The sequence below is a fragment of the Jatropha curcas genome, chromosome 6 (assembly GCF_041381405.1).
Source record: "Jatropha curcas cultivar XTBG-Jc1 chromosome 6, XTBG_Jcur_1.0, whole genome shotgun sequence".
Taxonomy (NCBI): domain Eukaryota; kingdom Viridiplantae; phylum Streptophyta; class Magnoliopsida; order Malpighiales; family Euphorbiaceae; genus Jatropha; species Jatropha curcas.
This window is the reverse complement of record NC_143156.1, coordinates 14,406,043-14,429,583: the sequence shown is the minus strand read 5'-3', so window position 1 is coordinate 14,429,583 and position 23,541 is coordinate 14,406,043. Positions and strand designations below refer to the sequence as shown.

At 36.3% G+C, this 23,541-nt stretch overlaps 2 protein-coding genes across 6 annotated transcripts in view; one reads left to right on the top strand and one right to left on the bottom strand.

Moving 5' to 3' along the window:
* Nucleotides 1-273: 273 nt before the first annotated feature.
* Nucleotides 274-23,541, top strand: part of NOL (NYC1-like protein) — a 52,241-nt gene continuing 28,973 nt past the window's right edge. For 2 of the 5 annotated variants that reach the window (XM_089722856.1, XM_089722855.1), the window contains exons 1-8: nt 277-624; nt 1,229-1,297; nt 3,166-3,227; nt 3,369-3,455; nt 8,807-8,874; nt 8,979-9,027; nt 9,095-9,180; nt 10,833-10,890. In XM_089722856.1, the coding sequence (XP_089578982.1) occupies nt 366-624; nt 1,229-1,297; nt 3,166-3,227; nt 3,369-3,455; nt 8,807-8,874; nt 8,979-9,027; nt 9,095-9,180; nt 10,833-10,890 (738 nt within the window). In that variant the 5' untranslated portion in view covers nt 277-365. Of the gene's footprint in view, nt 625-1,228; nt 1,298-3,165; nt 3,228-3,368; nt 3,456-8,806; nt 8,875-8,978; nt 9,028-9,094; nt 9,181-10,832; nt 10,891-23,541 lie in introns of all 5 variants that reach the window. The other 3 variants (XM_089722852.1, XM_089722853.1, XM_089722854.1) reach the window with 3 other exon arrangements.
* Nucleotides 21,503-22,772, bottom strand: LOC149495592 (uncharacterized). The gene is made up of 2 exons (XM_089722558.1): nt 21,885-22,772; nt 21,503-21,567 (listed from the first exon to the last, which is right to left on the bottom strand). Exons 1-2 carry the CDS (start codon nt 22,669-22,671, stop codon nt 21,503-21,505), a joined length of 852 nt encoding a protein of 283 aa, XP_089578684.1. The 5' UTR covers nt 22,672-22,772.

Sequence of the window (23,541 nt, the reverse complement as noted above, 5' to 3'; positions counted from 1 at the left end):
ATTATTTTATTAAATATATTTGGATTTTTAATGTTGTCCTATCATATAAAATTTAGTTTAAAAAAATGCTATTCGCTTGTAATATGGATATCATTTAAATAGAGATAAATTTTAATTTAAAGTTTTTTATATATAAATCATGTCTTAATATTATATAAATATCTAAAAAATATAAGAGAAAAGTTATAATCATACATTGTATAAAAATAAATTAATGAATGCGAAGACGATAGTACCGAAATACACTAGTATTAGAGAAAAGTAAGAAAATCCAAACTTTTATTCCAACAAAAAAAACTTTTTTTTTTCTAGTACGTGTGTATATCCATTGTTTTCCGGGTGAGGAAGTGGATGCATTTCCAGCAATGTCGCTTTCTTCAACTTGCCTCCGCTTTCCTTCCACTCTCTCATCTCCTCTCGCTCACCCACGCTTCCTTCCTCCCCAATTCCATGGTTATGCTTTCTTCACAGTTACTTCCCGCCAAAAGTCTATCAATCAAAAGCAAACAAGTAATTCTGCTGCAATTGCAAATCTCAATTCTCCAATGGCAGGGAACCGGCCTTTGATTAATAGAGAGCCTATGGTGCCTCCTTACAATGTTCTTATCACTGGCTCAACAAAGGGTTCGTTTCTCTTCTTTTAGTAGTACTTTAGTTTTTGCGTTTCACTGGTTTTTAGAATTTTGGGTAATTTTGTATGGTGTCTTAATTGCATTTTGCTAATCCAATTTGGATTGGGTCAAGTAGTCTTACTTGAAGTTTATGGATTGTATGCAAGAGAAGATTTTTTATTAAAGAGATAGCTTGGAGGAATTACAGCTAAAGTAGTTGAATAGTAATTGCATTTGTCTGAATTATTCATTTGAAAAGAAGAGTTTTGTCTTACATTGTCTTGGTATGGTTCCAAGCTGAATTGATAATGGGACTAGAAGGTTATTAAACAAATACCTTATATAATGATTCCAATCAGAATTTCTGGCTCACCACTGGCATTATTATTATTATTATTTTCTAGTTGTAGATTTTCAAGATTGTTTTATTCTAAATCTGTGAATGCTCTGTAAATCATAAGGAATGTTAAATGTTCTATCTCTCTCAATGTTTCTAAAATCACAGTTTTTTATGTGCACTAAGCAGTGGTTTAATATGTCATGCAATGTTTTTCATACTCTGTCTTTCGAAAATGGCTGCTATATCAAATATGATTTATTTGTTACTCATGATTTAGGAATAGGGTATGCACTAGCTAAGGAGTTTCTAAAGGCGGGTGACAATATTGTAATTTGCTCAAGATCAGGTAAGGTCTTGCTTTCTGCTGATGTTTTATGGACCATTTATTTTCTGGTCAAGGCAACAGTTCCCTTACTATTAACTTATTTAATTATCTTAATGTAACTTCAACATCAGGGTACTGGAGCTCTATGATTTTGTTGAGAAGAATTCCTTGTCTGTGCAGCATTTGATGCATGCGATGGTTCTCCAATTTACTTTTGTAATGACCATTCATGTGTTATTCCCTATTAAAAACAATTCCCAATGCTCTTTGGCTGCTAACAGTGCAAACTTCTTTAAAGATTAGTTCAACTTCTATGGGGATGAATTGCCCTGGGTCCCCAAGTTTTCAGAAGTGATCTTGATAGAAATTGGGAATTTCTTTAAGATTTATGAGATTTTTTTCTTAAACATTGGTCAATGTGGGATATGATGGTCATGTTTGGACCTTGATGGGATTTTCTGAAATAGGAGAATTTAAGTGTTAAGATCATTATATGTAATTAAGAAAAGGATAGAGCGCAAAATTGAATGAAATTGAAAAATGACCTTCAAAACAGTTAAAACAGTTAAAACATAGTGCTGTTCTAGCATTAATGTTCACATTGGTATCTTCAATGCTGCTATAGTATTGAATAAGTTTGTCTGCTTACTTGTTTTTAAACTCTATTATTGGGTTCTGAATCAATGCTTTCTGGGGATAAGATTTATATTTATTTTAGTTTTTCAGTCTCTAAAAGGCTTCTAGTTTTTCCTTTTGTTTGAATGAATTTATTTGAGAATGACAGCTTGAAAGTCCTTTTACCTTGTACTTAATGTTGTGTGCTTCCCATAGGTCTCCACACTCTCTCTTCTGTTTGTTTTCTTCTTTGTGCTTGATATTTTGTGAATATATTTATATTCTCCTTTCCAAATCAGATTGACAATTTTGAACCATTAAATCCTGATATTTATCTTGAACATCAAACCCCAATTCCTTCCAACCTCAATTCCTCAGCATCTCAAAATTTCATTGATATCAATCAACCGTAGTTCATTGCCTAATTAAACAACTGAAAATTGATTATCTGGGTAGATAACTTATGTTAGTTGGATTTAAGATTCACTGAAGAAGAATATTTGCTTCTGGGTTTCTGGTTCTGTAGAAAATGTTTGGACACTAGATTGGTACAAGGATCATGGGATTAATTTACTCCTAGAAGGTAAAACCCTGGCTTATTTATATATTGTATATTTGTATATATATACTTTGGTCCTTAAAATCTTGGCAGGAATTTTCATAACCATTACGAATAAGGCAAGCACAAAGAGCGTGGAAACTTTTATCTAATAGATTTAGAACATATAGCTTAGAGATATTTCTGATGAAGGATCCATAAGGCCCATCAAATGTTGGGTGAAGATTTCGTATCCAATGCTTTTGCCTTATCTGCCCTTGGCCATATTGCAACATTTTTCTTTTGTGTTTACATTAGGGGTGGGTCTCTTGAAGGGCAACCTGTGTGCTCTTAGGTGTGCAATTTGACCATTGGCAGTACTCCCTGTTATAAAGGCAAGCACTGTGGCTAGAAATGATTAAGGTAGTATATTTAGAGTTTATATGAGCCTCCTCTGTTTGAGGATGCATGTATAGTTGAATACTATACTTCCTTTTATCAACAAGTTCACTTGATTTAGATTGGATAAAAAATTTTGTAGTGTCAAGGCAATAGGATTATAAGGATTAAAGGTATAACAAATTTGAATTTATTAGGTTTGTTCTCTAAGATTTGATACCTCTGGGCCAAGAAATTTACGAATAGTTTTTGCAAAATTTGAGATCCCATCAGAATTTTATGCTTGCAATGTTCCAAATGGCTAGTGTTCACTTTTGTTTACTGGAATTCTTGACAGCTGAGAGGGTGGAATCCGCTGTTCAGAACCTGAGAGAAGAATTTGGAGAGGAGCATGTGTGGGTACTTACTCCATGACTTTATTTCCCTGTTGTTCATATTTCTTTTTTTGGTTCCATACAAACAGTTAATATTTCCATTATTTTCCTGGTGCGGTTACCTATGCTCCAAACTGTTGGCTATGAGTCAATTTCTCTCTTACAGGGTACAACATGTGATGTAAGAGAAGGACAGGATGTGAAGGATCTAGTTGCATTTGCAAAAAAACACCTCAATTACATTGATCTATGGGTATTTATGCTAAATGTTTCTTGATTTTGTTTCCAGTTACTCTATGCTTTCTAATTGTTAGTTAGAAAATATAAAATTGATGTAAACAAATGCTTACAAGATAGAACCTCCATCGTGCACAAATGACAACAGCATGTAAATTTAATCAAATTCTTAATTGATTGTTGAAAGAATATTTCGTATTTCTTTTATTGTGTGTTATATTTTCAATCTCTACACCACTATATATATACACAAGATTGTTCCAATATAGGAAGTAATCTAAATAAGAATAAACCTAAACTAGGAAAGACAATAAACCTAAACTAGGAAAGACAATATTGACTTTAATTACAAAGATTTCAACACTCCCCCTCAAGTTGGTGCATAGATATTACTCATGCCCAACTTGCAAACTAAAGGATGAAACAGTTTGCTATTCAAACCCTTTGTGAAAACATCGGCTAGTTGCTCTTTTGAAGCTATATAGGAGACATTTATAAGGCCTTCAACTATCTTCTCTTTTATAAAGTGACGATCAATCTCTATGTGCTTAGTTCGATCATGCTGGACTAGATTATTCATAATACTGATGGCTGCTTTACTATCACAAAACAATGATATATTTGTTGTTTCAACCAACTTTAACTCTTCCATTAATCTGTGCAACCATAGGAGTTCACATATTCCCTGTGCCATAGCTCTATATTCTGCTTCTGCATTGGACCTTGCAACAACAGCCTGCTTCTTGCTTCTCCATGTGACAAGGTTTCCTCCAACAAAAACACAATATCCTGAGGTTGATCTCCTATCATCAAGGGAACCAGCCCAATCCGCATCTGTATAGCCTGTTATTGTCAAATGGCCATGTTTAGAAAATAAAAGTCCTCTACCAGGAGCTGATTTTAAATATCTTAGAATTCGATGCACAGTCTCTAAGTGAGACTCCTGAGGGTCATACATATACTGACTCACTAAACTTACAGCATAGGCAATATCTGGTCTAGTATGGGCAAGGTAAATCAACCTCCCGACCAATCTCTGATACCTTCCCACATCAACTGAACTTCCCACTCCAGCTTGAAGCTTATGATTGGCTTCAATAGGTGATTCTGCAGGTTTACATCCCAACATACCAGTTTCTTTAAGGAGATCAAGGATGTACTTTCTTTGAGAAATAAAAATCCCTTTTTCTGATCTAGCAACTTCTATCCCAAGGAAATATCTCAACTTTCCCAATCCTTATTCTCAAACTCCCTAGCTAACAAATTTCTCAAGTGAGTTATTTCTTCTTCATTATTTCCAGTCATCACTATATCATCAAAATAAACAATAAGCAATGTGATCTTACCTTGATGATGTTTAATGAATAAAGTATGATCAGCGTCGCTCTGAACGTTCCCAAAAGAAAGCATAACTTTACTAAACCTTTCAAACCATGCCCTTGGTGATTGCTTTAGCCCATATAATGACTTCTTCAGCTTGCAAACTTTTCCTCTGGTCTTGTCATCATCAAATCCAGGAGGAATCTCCATATACACCTCTTCTTTCAAATCACCATGTAGAAAAGTGTTTTTAACATCAAACTGATGTAATTCCTAGTCAAGATTGGCTGCACAAGACAACAAAATTTTGATTGTATTCATCTTGGCTACAGGGGCCAAAGTTTCCTGGTAATCAACTCCATAGGTCTGACTGAACCCTCTGGCTACCAATCTGGCCTTGTACCTCTCAATGGAACCATCTGCCTTATGTTTAACTGTGAACACCCATTTACATCCAACTGGCTTCTTTCCTGATGGAGGAGTTACAAGATCCCATGTCTCGTTTTTTGCCAAAGCTCTCATCTCCTCAACCATTGCAGCCTTCCATTTTGAGTCCTGTAATGCCTCTTGCCAATCCTGCAGTATACTAACATAAGAAATAGACAAAACAAAGGCTCTATAGGAAGGGCATAGAGCATTATAGGAGATGAAATGGGAGATGGGATGTTTAGTGCATGTTCTAACTCCTTTTCTAAAAGCAATAGGAATATCAAGGTCATTGTCAGAAGGGCTGGAATCAAGATTAGGATCAGAATCATCAGGAATTAAAGAAGACTCACCAAGTTCTTGTTCGGCCATATTTTCAGAGCCTGAAATTGGAGAAGACGGTTGATCAGAGGTCTTATGCTCTATGGTTGTATATGTATTACTCCGCCGTGTGTAGGTTTTCAAATCAGGTCTATCCAATCTTTCTAGAGGTTTGGGTGGTTGTTCTCTCCTACTATTTATGTCTACAGGAAACTCCTCCTGGAAAGGAATGTCATTCATCACCTCTTCCATCTGATATTTCTCCCCCTGAAGAAGTGATTGGGAAGGAAAATAAGACTCAAATTCCCGAAATGTAACATCCATACTCACAAAATATTTTCTAGGAGGATGATAACACTTGTATCCTTTTTGAGTAGTAGAGTAACCAACAAACACACACTTTAAGGCTCTAGGATCTAATTTGCTTAGACCATTCTGATGAACAAAACAAACCCAACTAAAGACTTTAGGAGGTACAATATAAGAGTTTTTTCCTTGAAGAACCTCTAATGGAGTTTTAAAATTTAAGTACGAAGAGGCATATATTGATAAGGTAAGCAGCAGTCAAAATAGCATCCCCCAATATGGTTTGGGAAGATTCATAGTGAACATGAGAGACCTAGCTACTTCCAGTAAATGCCTATTTTTCGTTTCTGCGACTCCATTTTGAGCACTGGTATTGACACAACTAGTTTAATGTATAATACCATTAGAATCTAAATAGGTACGAAAAACTGCATTCATTTATTTAGTACCATTATCAGTTCTTAGGATTTTAACATGCACATCAAACTGAGTACAAATCATTTTATGGAAGTTCTGAAAACACGAAAAAACTTCATTTTTTGTTTTCATCAAATCACTCCAAGTCAATCTAGTGCAACAATCAATAAAGGTCGCAAACCACCTATAACCAGAAAGAGAGACAGTTTTAGTAGGACCCTATACATTAGAATGAATAGTAGCAAAAGGAATCAAGCTTTTACTATTAATTTGAGAATAAGAATGCCTGGTGTGTTTGGCAAGTTCACAAGCATCACATACTAATGAATCGAAATCACACTTAGCAAATAAAGTGGGAAATAAACGTCCTAAAACAGAAAAAGATGGATGTCCTAATCTCCTACGCCATTGAATAACTTTATGGGAAGGATTTCTAGAAGTTCCTAACAAAGCTTGACCGGTACCCGAATTTGAAAAACGACAAACGTCATCCAACAGATACAGTCCATCACGCAAGCTACTATTGCCAATCGTTCTCCCCGTGCTCAGTTCCTGAAATATACAATGAGTAGGGTAAAAGGTTACTTTGCAATTAAGCGCTTTTGTGATTAAGCTAACAGATAACAGATTAATAGGGAATCTAGGAACATGAAGAACAGAGGACAGTTTAATATTGAAAGTACAGTTAATAGAACCTGTGCCAGCAATTGGTACTAAGAAGCCATCCGCAATGTGAATTTTTTCTGTGCCTTGATACTTAGAATATGTGAGGAAATGTTTTATAGAGCCTGTTGTATGTTTATTTGCTCCTGAATCTATAGCCCTAGAGGGTTTTGCAATTTTTGCAGGAAAGTTAAGAAAAACATTACCCGAATTAACAAAATTAGAAGCTGTAGTCTGAGTTGAGGAAGAATCAAGCTGTGACAACAATCGTTTCAGGGATTGAATTTCCTTATCAGAAAAGCTATCAGCAGTAGATGTTTCCTCACATAAAGCTCCACCATCAGATATGTGTGCCTGCAGTCTAGAAGAACTGACCCGCTTTCCTCCACGCCCTTTAGTTGGGCGTCCATGTAATTTCTAGCAGAACTCCTTAGTGTGCCTGTCCTTACCACAATAGTCACAAAATAATTGATCTTTGTCTGAAGAACTGTTCTTGGCAGCCTGTATATGTTCTCTTGCAGAATTAGAAATCAACCTTGCTTTATCAATTGTAGATCTGTGAACCATAGCATTCCTCCTAGTCTCTTCTTGCTGTACAAATGAATATGCTTGTCGCAAGGATGGAAAAGGATCTCGTCCAAGAACTTGGGCTCGAATTTGATCATACTCGTTGTTTAGGCCAGCCAGAAAGTCATACACACGTTCTACTTCAATCAACTTCTGAACTCGAGTCGCATCATCAGTACATTTGGCTTGAAGGTCTTGGTAATAATCCAGTTCTTGCCATAACCCACTAAGTTCAGCAAAATACTGAGCGATAGTCAGATCTCCCTGCTTGGTTTCATGAACTTTTTGTCGCAATTCATACCTCTGAGCATAGTTTCCAGTTTGCGAATACGTCTGTGAAGCGGCATTCCATATCTTCTTAGCTGTATCAAGAAGCAAATAGCCTCGGGAAATAGTTGGCTGCATGGAATTTATTAACCAAGACATAATAAGAGAATTCTCAGATTTCCATTTGTTAAAGCCTGGATCTATCGAAACTGGTTTAGGTGCTCCACCATCAAGGTATCCCTGCAAACCTCTTGCTTCAATGAATAATAAACAAGACCGAGACCAAGTCAGGTAGTTCATTCCATCTAACTTCACCGGGCTAATCTGAAGAGAGGGGCTCTCTGAGTGAAAACCCATATCTACCTTTTTTTCATCACCCATATTGTGTCAGAAAAAAAAAATTTTTAAGCGGCAGTGGCGAAGAACCAGCAGCAGTAGAAATAAACCAAAAAAGGAAAAAATTGCAAAAAAGCAAAACTGGTGCTGAAGGACTAGCAAGAGAAAATCGCCACAACAAATCAAGGCCGCCGGAACAAGAAACGTCGACGGAGCTCGTTGGAAATAGCCGCACGCGTTGGCGCGTGAAGAACGGCCAGAAGCTTCTGGAGGCGCGTGTGCACACGCGCGTGATCAGACGGCGACACGGTTTGGACGGAGGGCCGATTGGCGGTCGCGCTTCCTTCTGAGCCAGGCGGTGACGATCAACTCCTACTCTCGGCGGTACTGTGTGTATGTCAGTAAACTCGGAAACCGAAACTGTCGCCGCTAAAATTCACGGCAATGGCTCTGATACCATGTTGAAAGAATATTTCGTATTTCTTTTATTGTGTGTTATATTTTCAATCTCTACACCACTATATATATACACAAGATTGTTTCAATATAGGAAGTAATCTAAATAGGAATAAACCTAAACTAGGAAAGACAATAAACCTAATCAAGGAAAGACAATATTGACTTTAATTACAAAGATTTCAACATTGATTCTTTTTCTTCTTCTTCTCTGATATTGTGATTTGATCTCGTTTTTAAGACCAGGCTTATTCTGCTTTTACCTTACATCATTTTTCCAATATGCAGATTAATAACGCAGGATCCAATGCATATAGCTATAAGCCTTTGGCAGAAGCATCAGATGAAGATCTTATGTGAGCAGTTATATGCTTTCTTTTTTCTATTTTTCTATTTTGTTTTTCATTTTGTACATTTGTAACTGTCTTTTTCTGTTGAATGACTTTGAACTTTTATGCAGTGAAGTTGTCACTACAAACACCCTTGGTTTAATGATATGTTGCAGAGAGGTAAAAGGGTTTTCTTTGTTCTTGAGTGGCATACCTGGCCATTTTCTCATGCATAATCATTTTCAAGGCAATTAAAATGATGTTGAACCAACCTCGAGGGGGTCATATATTCAACATTGATGGAGCTGGTTCTGATGGACGACCAACCCCAAGGTATTGCTTTTCAGTTTCCTAATCTTTCAGTTTTAACTCATTAGATTCAGTAAAACTGTTGGTTCCTGTGAGATGTATCATGTTGCAACTGTTATTTTCTATGTGATGTATTCTTGGAATGTTTTGGGGCTCATTGGAAATTGATTTATTGTGCTTTACATGCATAATTTATGTGGTTCTTTTCTTTGAAATTTCTTGTAATCTAGGCATCTCTTTCCCTGATGACATTTTCCATTGGTGATGCTAAAAATACTAAGCTGAACAGTTGGTATGGCTAAAGGTTGTATATAGGACAGGGTTTGATAATACCCATACCTGCACCATCAAGGTTGGGTTCAGGATGGGGTTTGTTGGGTTGGATTTTGCCCATTATGTTTGAAGTGAAAAACTTATAAATTTATGCACATTTGGTTTGTTAATGACTTGGTTTGATTCAGTTTTGAGGATATATTCAAACTGAACCAAGTTGATATGAAAAAAAAATATCCAAACTGACCGTGTCAAACCACCAACATTATTTAAACCTTGGATAGTTTAGGCAATTTATTTTATTTAAAATTTTAATTTATTGGTTATCTTTCTAATATTAGGTTTAAATTTAAAACAAATTTAGTTATTCAACTTCTCAAATTATAAAAAATTACTAATCATTTTAAAACTCTTCACAATAACATCAAAATTTTTTATTTAAAAAAAAAAAATTTTAAGTGATTACTCCACAAAATATTAGAAATTGAAATATAACTATATGGCTTGGTTAGGTTTGATCTAGCACTTTTGGTAAAACCTTAAACCAAACCAGTTCTTCGGTTTATACAATTATTCAAACTGAACCAAATGACCTCTTATATATAACTGCAGTTTGTAGTTTGGTTTAACTTGATTCAGGTCGGTTTTAAACACCCTCAATGGATATCGTGTTTTTATACAAGATATTTCCACATAATTTATGCGTCAAAGTAGGAACATTATGTTTTCTTTCCGAGGTAACATCAATATTTAAATAATTTATGTAATTTTATATTTTTTATTTTACATATATGTAATAATATAACAGTTATACCAAATATAATATATGAATGGTATATAGGTGGGTTCTAGGCAGGTAAGGTGATGGCGCACCACAATCAAGTTGGTGGGGGGTACCACACTAGGTAGAGCATAATTGCCATTGACCAGTCATGATAATATCCTGTGATATGTTTACCTTTTGTTTGATAGATTTTCTTGGGCGTTTATGTTGTGATTTTAACCACATATACTATGAAACATTTCATTTCTGTTTACATTATTCATCTGCTTACTTAGCAGCTCTAATTTTGGATTAATAAATATAGAAAATGGCAAATCAAATTACGAACTCTAAAAAACTGGACAAAATTATACCCTAGAAAATAGGACCAATTTAACCAAAATGCATGATTTTGCATCAATAGTTAAATTTTGGATTAATAATGCTGGCCCCTGATGATCAGATAACAAAATAAAAAGATCAAAGTGTCCTAAAACCTTTAGTTGGTACTTTCTCATCTATCCCATTCCCCTTCAATATTTTTTCTGGTTTTGTGAAAAATCTCACAACTTCTCAATCTATGCTAATCTAGAGTTATTTTGCCTATTGACCCTTAATGTAATTGTTCCCTTAATAATAGATTTGCTGCATATGGGGCAACCAAGCGCAGTGTTGTGCATTTAACAAAATCATTACAGGTACATGCTCAACTTGTTTCAAAAGTTGCAATTCTATTGAATTACATTTAGAATGTCCAGAATTACTGATCCTTTTCAATTTGCCCACTTATGCTCATCGAATACTTGTGAAGAGAATGCTAACTGTATAGTTGTTGTTAGTTGTCTAGATGTTGATACTTGCATCTAGTTTTACATCCTGTTTATACTCTTAGATTACCAAAACCTACTAAGTGATAGGGTACACTTGTGATTTGTTAATTTAATAGAAATTTCTACTTTATCAAAAGTGTTGCAGAAAAAAGCGAAGACATTACCATGATTGGTCTAAAAAATGTTTGTATGATAATAATGTAAGAATGTGCCTATATCTGACTTACTTTTTATTAATTTCCAAGAGTTGGCCATGAAGTGGTGCCTGCATATTTATGTTTATTGTTTTTCTTCGAATGTTTATTGGGAAAATGACATTTCAAATGATTAAACTTTTTGATTCTTTTTATTTGATTGCTTTAACTCCTTCCTGTGCAATTTACTACTTCGATGGACAAAATTTTTGCAATCAAGTATCTTTGCACTTTTTGAGCAAAAGTGCCAATATAGATTAAATTTGGAACAAACAAATAAAATAAAATAAAATTGAGAGAGACATGAATTTATGTGGTCCAGGATAAGTCTATATGTACTATGGGCTGAGGGAGGTTGAAATCCATTAATTAAGTTGGAGTGCAAAAATAGAATGGAGAATAACACTCAAATCCTTCAACTCAAATATATCAAATGCACTCACTTTTCTCAAATAAGTCAAATCTGGCCAAGGATACAGAGAGAATTAACAAAGAATTCTTGGTGCAAAATTGAAGAGGAATTATAATGCCGAAATCACACATATTATACATGACTTGATGCCTTTGTAGTGGACTTGGTAAATATTAGGTAAACAAGCCAATATTAGGCATAGGTGTCGGTCAATTTGGCCTAAATCAAATCCATTAAGAAATTGATTTTGCTTGGTTTGACCAAGTTGTAATTGACCATTTACAAAGCAAAACTAGATTTGAAATTCAAGGCATACACAACAAACCTTTACCTTGACTTGAATTTCCAAAATTTGTAGACTCCCCTTCACCTTCTCCACTAAGCCTCAAGGGCATACTTCAATTATAACAAATACATAAGTCCAAGATATGCTTGAACTTGCTCACTATAAGAGGTTTAGTCATCATATTAGCTAAATTATCTATAGTACCACTTTTTTTCACCACAATTTTGCATTGAGAAATAATATTGAGAATAAAATTGTTCTTCACGTCAATGTGTTGTCCTCTCATGGAATATTTAATCTATAATCAAATGAATAACACTTTTGACTATCAAAATAGATAATATTTCGCTTCTTAATTTGAACGAAGTTTACTACACAAACCTCTTTGCCAAATATCAGCAAGATTATTTGCAAGGTCAATTTTTCACCATAATGTTACCCTGATAAATAACATCCTAGAAAAAGTTGTGCTTCGCATCAATGTGCTTTGTCCTTTCATAAAACATTTGATCTTAGTCAAACGATTAACGCTTTGACTATCACAATGGATAATAGTCACTTCTTGATTTGAATTGAATTAACCAAACAAATCTCTTAACCAAATAGCTTCCTTTATAGCCTTAGTTATTGCCTTGTGCTTTGCTTTTGTTATGAATAATGCCAATGTAAATTGTAAAGTAACTTCCAAGTGATAGCGTTGTTTTCGAGCTTAAAATATAACCAATAATTGATCTTCTTCTTTCAAAATACCTAATCTGAATCAACATAACCAACCGCGTTACCCTTACCCCTTTCAATTACAAATAAGAATTAGTAGTGCCTTGCAAATATCTCAAAATCCTGTCATTGCCTCCCAGTACTCCTTACTAGGATGGGACATGTATCTACTAACTATACTAACTGCTTGTGAAATGTCAAAACGAGTACAAATCATAACATACATGGTGCTACCAACAACACTAGAGTAAGGAACATCTGACTTTTACTTTATATCTTCTTTTGATTCTAACGATAAAGAATAGAAAGTCTGAAATGAGTAGCATGGAGTTCTTATAGGTCTAGCGTTTTAAAATTCCAAAATGCTCCAAAACTTTCTCAATGAAACTCTTTTGAGTTAGTTATAATTTACTTGTGGTTCTATCTTTCTTAATCTCCATACCTAAAATTTTCTTAGCAACTATTAAATCTTTCATCTTAAATTCACTACTCAATTCTTCTTTCAACTTGTTGTTGACCACAAACATATCTTGGGAAACAATGAACATGTGTCAACATAAAGTAGCAAACAAATAAATGGGTCATCAACAAGCTTTCTAAAATACACACAACTAATCATATTTTCTCCCAGAGTAACTATGTCTAAGCATGAAAGAATCAAACCGCTTATAAGAGTGTTTAGGAAATTGCTTCAAAGAGTTTTTCAATAAATAAACATGGTCTTCTTTTGCCTTCAATCTCAAAACCTGTAGGTCGTTGCATGTAATCTCTCTCTTCAAACTTACCATGCAAGAAGATAGTCGTAACATCCAGTTGTTTTAGTTCTAAATCATACATGGCAAGCAAGCAAGCAAGCCATAAATAGTACTTTGTTTAACAACTGGTAGAAACCGTCATGAAAGTCAATTCCATGAACCTAACCATAGCCCTTTGTAACCAATTATGCCTCATATCTAAAATCTTCAACACATGAAATAACTTTTTTTTTCTTAAAGACCCATTTGCAACCTACAATCTTCTTGTCTTTAGGCTGTTTGACCAATTCCCAAGTATTATTTTTATGGAGAGACTCCACCTCTCCTTGCATAGCAACTAATCACCTAGATAAATCATCATAAAAAACTACTTTTTAATACGTGCAAGGTTCATAAATACCATCTATTTCTTGTGCCACAACCAATGCATATGAACATAATCTCTATCAATTAATCTGAGGTATTTTCTTCTCTCTCCTTGGCCTATTCTTATCAATGGAATACTCCTCTTGTGGTAGTTATTGTGTCTCAATAGGAGTAGTGATGCAGGGGAAAGATGTAGGGCTGTCAGTTTTCAACAAGTAAGCTAGAATAGGGTTGATCGTAGGTGGAACAGTAATCAGTAATTAGCTTTGAACCTTTGAATTAAAATTATGAGAAAAATAAGATGAATTACAATACTATTAGTGCTGTCTATTTATAGTGATAAATCCTAACTAGACTAGGAATCCTAATTAAAGAAAGAATTAAAACTCTACTTCTATTCAATGATAAAATAGTAAATCCTAATCAAACAAGGAAACGGAAAACTAATGCAAATCTGAAATAAAACAGTAAATTAAATAAAATCCTAGTTGTGCTAGGAATCCAATTAGGACTAGGATTGCTCCTGCATTGTTCTCCCCTGGTTTGAAAAAGACTCGGCTCCGACGAGTAAACCTTGATATATTCTGCATATATGGCTGGATAAACTTGCTTTAGCTCTTCTTCAGAAATCCATGTACTTTCACTTGCTGGTTTTCCAAACCACTTAACAAAAAATCATCTATATTGGTTGCTACGCCTAGAACGAGCTTCCTTGACATCCAACACTTCCTCAATAACATCAGCCTTTGCAATTGGCAGCTCTTGTACTTGTTCTTCAATGGAGGATGGCACTCCATCAAATCCATGAAAAGGATACAAGTCTGAAACATTAAAAATAGGGCTGATTTGTAAATCAGATGGAATATCAATTACATAGGCATTGGAATTGATCTTCTTCAACACCTTACAAGGTCCAAACCTTCTAGATTTCAGCTTATGGTAAGTTCCTTTAGGGAAACGTTCTTGTCTTAAGTGGACGAGAACCTGATCGCCTTCTTCAAATTCTTGTACGCGCCGATGCTGGTTGGCTATATAGGCATATGATGCATTGCTGTCTTTTAAGGCAGTTTTCACCTCTGTATGAATTTTCCTGATGTGATCAGCAAACAATTCCCCTTCAGCACTTACTCTAGCCTCTTGGGGCAAGGGGACCAAATCGAGTACATTCTGAGGTTTAAGTCCATAAGCAGCCTCAAAAGGAGTCTTCTTTATACTTCGATTGACTGAATTGTTATATGCGAATTCAGCTTGGGGAATAACTAGATCCCATGTCTTTGTATTGCTCCCAACGACATCTTAATAGATTTCCCAAACTACGATTGACAACTTCCGTCTGACCGTCAGTTTGCGGATGGCAAGTACTGGAATATTTCAATTTAGTTCCAAAATTTCTCCACAAAGTCCTCCAAAAGTGTCCCATAAACTTTACATCTCTATCGGAAACAGTAGAAGTTGGAACACCATGTAGTCTCACAATCTCTTGAAAAAATAACTCAGCAATATGAACTGCATTAGAAGTCTTGAAACATGGGATAAAATGAGCCATTTTGGAGAAATGATCCACTAGAACAAATATAGAATCAAATCCCTTTGCTGTCTTTGGAAGTCCCAAAACAAAATCCATACTCAAGTGAACCCAAGGTGCATCTGGCCCGGGTAAAGGAGTATATAATCCTGTATTTTGCGTGCTTCCCTTTCCGAGTAAACAGTTTGGACATCGTTCCACCAATTTTCTCACATCTTTTTCCATCTTTGGCCAATAATAACGGTCAGAAACAATCGAAAAAGTCTTGTCTCTACCAAACTGTCCTTCCAAACCATTTCCATGAAGTTCTCTAATGATTTGTTCCCTTAAAGATCCTTCAGGAATGCGTAACTTATTCCCTTTGAATAAATAACCATCTTGCAATCGGTATGGTAGACTTTCAGCTTCTGAAGAATGCAGCAAATCAACCTTTATCTTGCCAAAACATGAATCTGAATCATACTAGTTTTTCAGTTCTTCAAAACTAGTAATTTGAGTGCTTAAAATTGACAAAATTAGGGATCTTCTGCTCAATGCATCAGCCACAATATTAGATTGACCGGATTTATACTTTAGTGAGAAATTAAATTCATCAAGGAAAGAACTCCACTTAGCATGTCGATTGTTGAGTTTATTCTGAGATTTTAGATACCTCAAGGCTTGATAAGCAGAAAAAACCACAAACTCACGATAAGCTAAGTAATGCTGCCAATGTCGAATAGCTTGTACCAAGGCATAGAACTCTAGATCATAAGTTGAGTAACGCTTCTTAGCTTCAGACAACTTCTCACTAAAAAACTCAAGAGGTCTGCCCTCTTGGCTAAGAACAGCTCCAATCCCTTCATGTGAAACATCACATTCGACAATAAATAATTTCTGAAAATCTGGAAGTGCAAGAACAGGTGCTCTAGTCATCAAAAACTTGATTCTTTCAAATGCCTTTTGTGCAGAATTTGTCCACTCAAACTTTTCTTCTTTCATAGATTCAATTATAGGACTCACAATTGAACTGGAATTTTGGATAAATCTCCTATAGAAAGAGGCCAAACCATGAAAGCTTCTAACTTTGATGGATTGCAGTGCTGGCCATTCAGTAATTGCACGAACCTTTTCTGGATCTGGTTTTAATCCTTCAGCAGACACAATATATCCCAAGAATACCACTTCTGGTTGCAGGAAACTGCATTTTTTCAGGTTTATGTGCAGCTGCTCTTGACGAAGTACTTCTAACACTCGTCGCAAGTGTTTTAAATGATCTTCCTCGGTGTGGCTATAAATCAAAATGTCATCAAAATATACCACAACGAAAGAATTCAAGAAAGGTTTGAGTACATCTGTCATGACTCTCATGAATGTGCTTGGTGCCTTAGAAAGGCCAAATGGCATTACTAACCATTCAAATAACCCATCCGGTGTCTTAAAAGCTGTTTTCCATTCATCACCATGTCTCATTCTAATTTGGTGATGTCCACTTTTCAAGTCAATTTTGGTAAATACTTTAGAACCCGCTAGTTGATCAAGCATATCCTCCAATTTTGGTATTGGAAAGCGATATTTGATTGTAATCTTGTTTATAGCACGACTATCCACACACATTCTCCAAGAACCGTCTTTCTTTGGAGTTAATAAGGCTGGGCAGGCACATGGACTTTTACTTTCACGCACCAGACTTTTTTCCAATAATTCCTTAACCTGTCTTTCTATTGCAGCCCAATAACCATGTCTGTCCTTGTTGTGCGCATTGCTCCTCAACTCTCTTCCACCATTGAAGTGTAGTAGTCTTCAATTTAAGCTTTACAAAAAGCACTTTTCGGGTTTCAACCATTGGTTTCCTTTCAAAATAATTTTCTAAACTAGTTTCCCAATCTAAATAGTCTTCGGCATGCGATTTCCCATGAAAATCAGCAACTTCAATTTTAACTCCTCCACTATTTAAATCAAGAGCATGAAGTAAACGCTCTTCCAATTTGCCTCGTGCTGCTGGGTTTGCAGGTCCAGCTTCATGAAAGGGTTTACGTCCTCGACTTCCTCTTCACTCTTAAGAGCTTCTTGGAAATCAAGGTTTTGGTGGTTGCCTTCCGAAGTCTCCATTTGGGCTTCCGCGGGTTCCTGACGCTGTGAGGCTTGTACAGCCCGGGTCAAATCCTCAATCATTTGCCGTATCTCAGCTATTTCATCTTGTTGGGGCTGATTGCCTCTGCCTCTGCCTCTTCCAACCATGGCTTAATTCAGACAAAAAAAGAATCCTAGGATCCGTTTTTGTGCTCTAATACCAGTTGATGCAGGGGAAAGATGTAGGGCTGTCAGTTTTCAACAAGTAAGCTAGAATAGGGTTGATCGTAGGTGGAACAGTAATCAGTAATTAGGTTTGCAACCTTTGAATTAAAATTATGAGAAAAATAAAATGAATTACAATACTACTAGTGTTGTCTATTTATAGTGATAAATCCTAACTAGACTAGGAATCCTAATTAAAGAAAGAATTAAAACTCTACTCCTATTCAATGATAAAATAGTAAATCCTAATCAAATAAGGAAACGGAAAACTAATGCAAATCTGAAATAAAACAGTAAATTAAATAAAATCCTAGTTGTGCTAGGAATCCAATTAGGACTAGGATTACTCCTGCATCAAGTAGGCACTTAAACTGGGTCTTGTTGTCGCACATCATCCTACGGAGGTGACATCTCGACCTTAACCTCAAGCAACTATATTTTTTTCTTTTTAAATTCTTGAATATATTTTTCCACCTTGAACACAAAAAAAAAAAAAAAAAATTTCATGCTATGAATCACTAACTATTATCTCTAATACTAGCTTTTTAGGATCAATCAAATTTTATTCATATTAAATTTGCAAGAAAAAATAAATAAAATAAAGTTGAGAAAACACAAATTTATATGGTTTGATGTAACCCTATGTCCATAGGTGAAGGGAGGTTGAAATCCTCTAATGAAACTGAATAGTATAAAAATAGAATGGAGAATAACAGTGAAATCCTAGAAGTCAAATACACCCAACATTTCGACCTCTTTAAAATGAATCAAACATGACCAAGGATACAGAGAGAATCAATAAACAATTCTTGTTGCAAAATTTGTGAGGAATTATATCACTTACTGTTGAAAGAATATTTCGAATTTCTTTTTTATTGTGTGTTATATTTTCAATCTCTACATCACTATATATATACACAAGATTGTTCCAATATAGGAAGAGATCTAAATAGGAATAAACCTAAATTAGGAAAGACAATAAACCTAAACTAGGAAAGACAATATTGATTTTAATTACAAAGCTTTCAACACTCCCCCTCAAGTTGGTGCATAGATATTACTCATGCCCAACTTGCAAACCAAAGGATGAAACAGTTTGCTATTCAAACCCTTCGTGAAAACATCGGCTAGTTGCTCTTTTGAAGCTATATAGGAGACATTTATAAGGCCTTCAACTATCTTCTCTTTTATAAAGTGACGATCAATCTCTATGTGCTTAGTTCGATCATGCTGGACTGGATTATTCATAATACTGATGGCTGCTTTACTATCACAAAACAAGGATATATTTGTTGTTTCAACCAACTTTAACTCTTCCATTAATCTGCGCAACCATAGGAGTTCACATATTCCTTGTGCCATAGCTCTATATTCTGCTTCTGCACTGGACCTTGCAACAACAGCCTGCTTCTTGCTTCTCCATGTGACAAGGTTTCCTCCAACAAAAACACAATATCCTGAGGTTGATCTCCTATCATCAAGAGAACCAGCCCAATCCGCATCTGTATAGCCTGTTATTGTCAAATGGCCATGTTTAGAAAATAAAAGTCCTCTACCAGGAGTTGATTTTAAATATCTTAGAATCCGATGCACAGCTTCTAAGTGAGACTCCCGAGGGTCATGCATATACTGACTCACTAAACTTACAGCATAGGCAATATCTGGTCTAGTATGGGCAAGGTAAATCAACCTCCCGACCAATCTCTGATACCTGCCAACATCAACTGAACTTCCCACTCCAGCTTGAAGCTTATGATTGGCTTCAATAGGTGATTCTGCGGGTTTACATCCCAACATACCAGTTTCTTTAAGGAGATCAAGGATGTACTTTCTTTGAGAAATAAAAATCCCTTTTTCTGATCTAGCAACTTCTATCCCAAGGAAATATCTCAACTTTCCCAAATCCTTAATCTCAAACTCCCTAGCTAACAAATTTCTCAAGTGAGTCATTTCTTCTTCATTATTTCCAGTCATCACTATATCATCAACATAAACAATAAGCAAGGTGATCTTACCTTTATGATGTTTGATGAACAAAGTATGATCAGCATCGCTCTGCATGTACCCAAAAGAAAGCATAGCTTTACTAAACCTTTCAAACCATGCCCTTGGTGATTGCTTCAGCCCATATAATGACTTCTTCAGCTTGCAAACTTTTCCTCTGGTCTTGTCATCATCAAATCCAGGAGGAATCTCCATATACACCTCTTCTTTCAAATCACCATGTAGAAAAGCGTTTTTAACATCAAACTGATGTAATTCCCAGTCAAGATTGGCTGCACAAGACAGCAAAATTCTAATTGTATTCATTTTGGCTACAGGGGCAAAAGTTTCCTGGTAATCAACTCCATAGGTCTGACTGAACCCTCTAGCTACCAATCTGGCCTTGTACCTCTCAATGGAACCATCTGCCTTATGTTTAACTGTGAACACTCATTTACATCCAACTGGCTTCTTTCCTGATGGAGGAGTTACAAGATCCCATGTCTCGTTTTTTGCCAAAGCTCTCATCTCCTCAACCATTGCAGCCTTCCATTTTGAGTCCTGTAATGCCTCTTGCCAATCCTGTGGTATAGAAACAGAAGAAACAGACAAAACAAAGGCTCTATAGGAAGGGGACAGAGCATTATAAGAGATGAAATGGGAGATAGGATGTTTAGTGCATGTTCTAACTCCTTTTCTAAGAGCGATAGGAATATCAAGGTCATTGTCAGAAGGGCTGGAATCAAGATTAGGATCAGAATCATCAGGAATTAAAGAAGACTCACCAAGTTCTTGTTCGGCTGTATTTTCAGAGCCTGAAATTGGAGAAGACGGTTGATCAGAGGTCTCATGCTCCATGGTTGTATCTGTATTAGTCCGTCGTGTGTAGGTTTTCAAATCAGGTCTATCCAATCTTTCTAGAGGTTTGGGTTGCTCTCTCCTACTATCTATGTCTACAGGAAACTCCCCCTGGAAAGGAACGTCATTCATCACCTCTTCCATCTGATATTTCTCCCCCTGAAGAGGTGATTGGGAAGGAAAATAAGACTCAAATTCCCGAAAGGTAACATCCATACTCACAAAATATTTTCTAGAAGGAGGATGATAACGCTTGTATCCTTTTTGAGTAGCAGAGTAACCAACAAACACACACTTCAAGGCTCTAGGATCTAATTTGCTTAGACCATTCTGATGAACAAAACAAACACAACCAAAGACTTTAGGAGGTACAATATAAGAGTTTTTTCCTTGAAGAACCTCTAATGGAGTTTTAAAATTTAAAGTACGAAGAGGCATACGATTGATAAGGTAAGCAGCAGTCAAAATAGCATCCCCCAATATGGTTTGGGAAGATTCATAGTGAACATAAGAGACCTAGCTACTTCTAGTAAATGCCTATTTTTTCTTTCCGCAACTCCATTTTGAGCACTAGTATTGACACAACTAGTTTGATGTATAATACCATTAGAATCTAAATAGGTACGAAAAACTGCATTCATGTATTCAGTACCATTATCAGTTCTTAGGATTTTAACATGCGCATCAAACTGAGTACAAATCATTCTATGGAAATTCTGAAAACACGAAAAAACTTCATTTTTTGTTTTCATCAAATAAACCCAAGTTAATCTAGTACAACAATCAATAAAGGTCACAAACCACCTATAACCAGAAAGAGAGACAGTTTTAGTAGGACCCCATACATCAGAATGAATAGTAGCAAAAGGAATCAAGCTTTTATTATTAATTTGAGAATAAGAATGCCTGGTGTGTTTGGCAAGTTCACAAGCATCACATACTAATGAATCGAAATCACACTTAGCAAATAAAGTGGGAAATAAACGTCCTAAAACAGAAAAAGAGGGATGTCCTAATCTCCTATGCCATTGAATAACTTCATGGGAAGGATTTCTAGAAGTTCCTAACAAAGCTTGACCGGTACCCGACTTTGAAAAACGACAAACGTCATCCAACAGATACAGTCCATCGCGCAAGCTGCCACTGCCAATCGTTCTCCCCGTGTTCAGTTCCTGAAATTTACAATGAGTAGGGTAAAAGGTTACTTTGCAATTAAGCGCTTTTGTGATTAAGCTAACAGATAATAGATTAATAGGGAATCTAGGGACATGAAGAACAGAGGAGAGTTTAATATTGGAAGTACAGTTAATAGAACCTGTGCCAGCAATGGGTACTAAGGAGCCATCCGCAATGCGAATTTTTTCTGTGCCTTGATACTTAGAATATGTAAGGAAATGTTTTATAGAGCCTGTTGTATGTTTATTTGCTCCTGAATCTATAACCCAAGAGGGTTTTGCAATTTTTGCAAGAAAGGTAAGAAAAGCATTACCTGCATTAACAAAATTAGAAGCTGCAGTCTGAGTTGAGGAAGAATCAAGCTGTGACAACAATCGTTTCAGGGACTGAATTTCCTTATCAGAAAAGCTACCAGTAGTAGATGTTTCCTCACATAAAGCTCCACCATCAGATATGTGTGCCTGCAGTCTAGAAGAACTGACCCGCTTTCCTCCACGCCCTTTAGTTGGGCGTCCATGTAATTTCCAGCAGAACTCCTTCGTGTGCCTGTCCTTACCACAATAGTCACAAAATAATTGATCTCTGTTTGAAGAACCGTTCTTGGCAGCCTGTATATGTTCACTTGCAGAATTAGCAATCAACCCTGCTTTATCAATTGTAGATCTGTGAACCATTGCATTCCTCCGAGTCTCCTCTTGCTGTACAAAAGAATATGCTTGTCGCAAGGATGGAAAAGGATCTCGTCCAAGAACTTGGACTCGAATTTGATCATACTCGTTGTTTAGGCCAGCTAGAAAATCATACACACGTTCTACTTCAATCAACTTCTGAACTTGAGTCGCATCATCAGTACATTTGGCTTGAAAGTCTTGGTAATAATCCAGTTCTTGCCATAACCCACTAAGTTCAGCAAAATACTGAGCGATAGTCAGATCTCCCTGTTTGGTTTCATGAACTTTCTGTCGCAATTCATACCTCTGAGCATAGTTTCCAGTTTGCGAATACGTCTGTGAAGCGGCATCCCATATCTTCTTAGCTGTATCAAGAAGCAAATAGCCTCGGGAAATAGTTGGCTGCATGAAATTTATTAACCAAGACATAATAAGAGAATTCTCGGATTTCCATTTGTTAAAGCCTGGATCTGTCGAACCTGGTTTAGTTGCGCCACCATCAAGGTATCCCTGCAAACCTCTTGCTTCAATGAATAATAAGCAAGATCAAGACCAAGCCAGGTAGTTTGTTCCATCTAACTTCACCGGACTAATCTGAAGAGAGGGGCTCTCTGAGTGAAAACCCATATCTACCTTTTTTCCGTCAGCCATATTGTCAGAAAAAAATTTTTAAGCGGCAGTGGCGAAGAACTGGCAGCGGCAGAAATCAACCAAAAAAAGGAAAAAATTGCAAAAAGCAAAACTGGTGCTGAAGAACCAGCAAGGGAAGAACGCCACAGCAAATCGAGGCCGTCGGAACAAAAAAACGTCGACGGATCTCGCCGGAAACAGCCGCACGCGCCGGCGCGTGAAGAACGGCCGAAAACTTCTGGCGGCGCGTGTGCACACGCGCGTGGTCGGACAACGACGCGGCTTGGATGGAGGGCCGATCGGCAGTCCCTCTTCCTTCTGAGCTGGGCGGTGACGGCCAACTCCTAACTCCGGCGGCACTGTGTATATCTCAGCCCTGTTTCAAATCGAAACCGTCGCCGAAAAAATTCACGGCAATGGCTCTGATTGACAAACTTGCTGTATTTCAATGGAATTTTGATAGAAAATTTGCTTGTCTATTCCCACAAGCTGATTGGGTTTAAATAGACTGAAGTATCCACAAATTTGGGAATAAATTCCTAAATTACAGCCCTAATTGATGCCCATTGTCTTCTAATTATGGCTGGCAATTACAGCCTTAATTGGCTCTCTAATTGATGCCTAATATCTCTCCTAATTGATGCCCATTGTCTCCTAATATGGTTGACA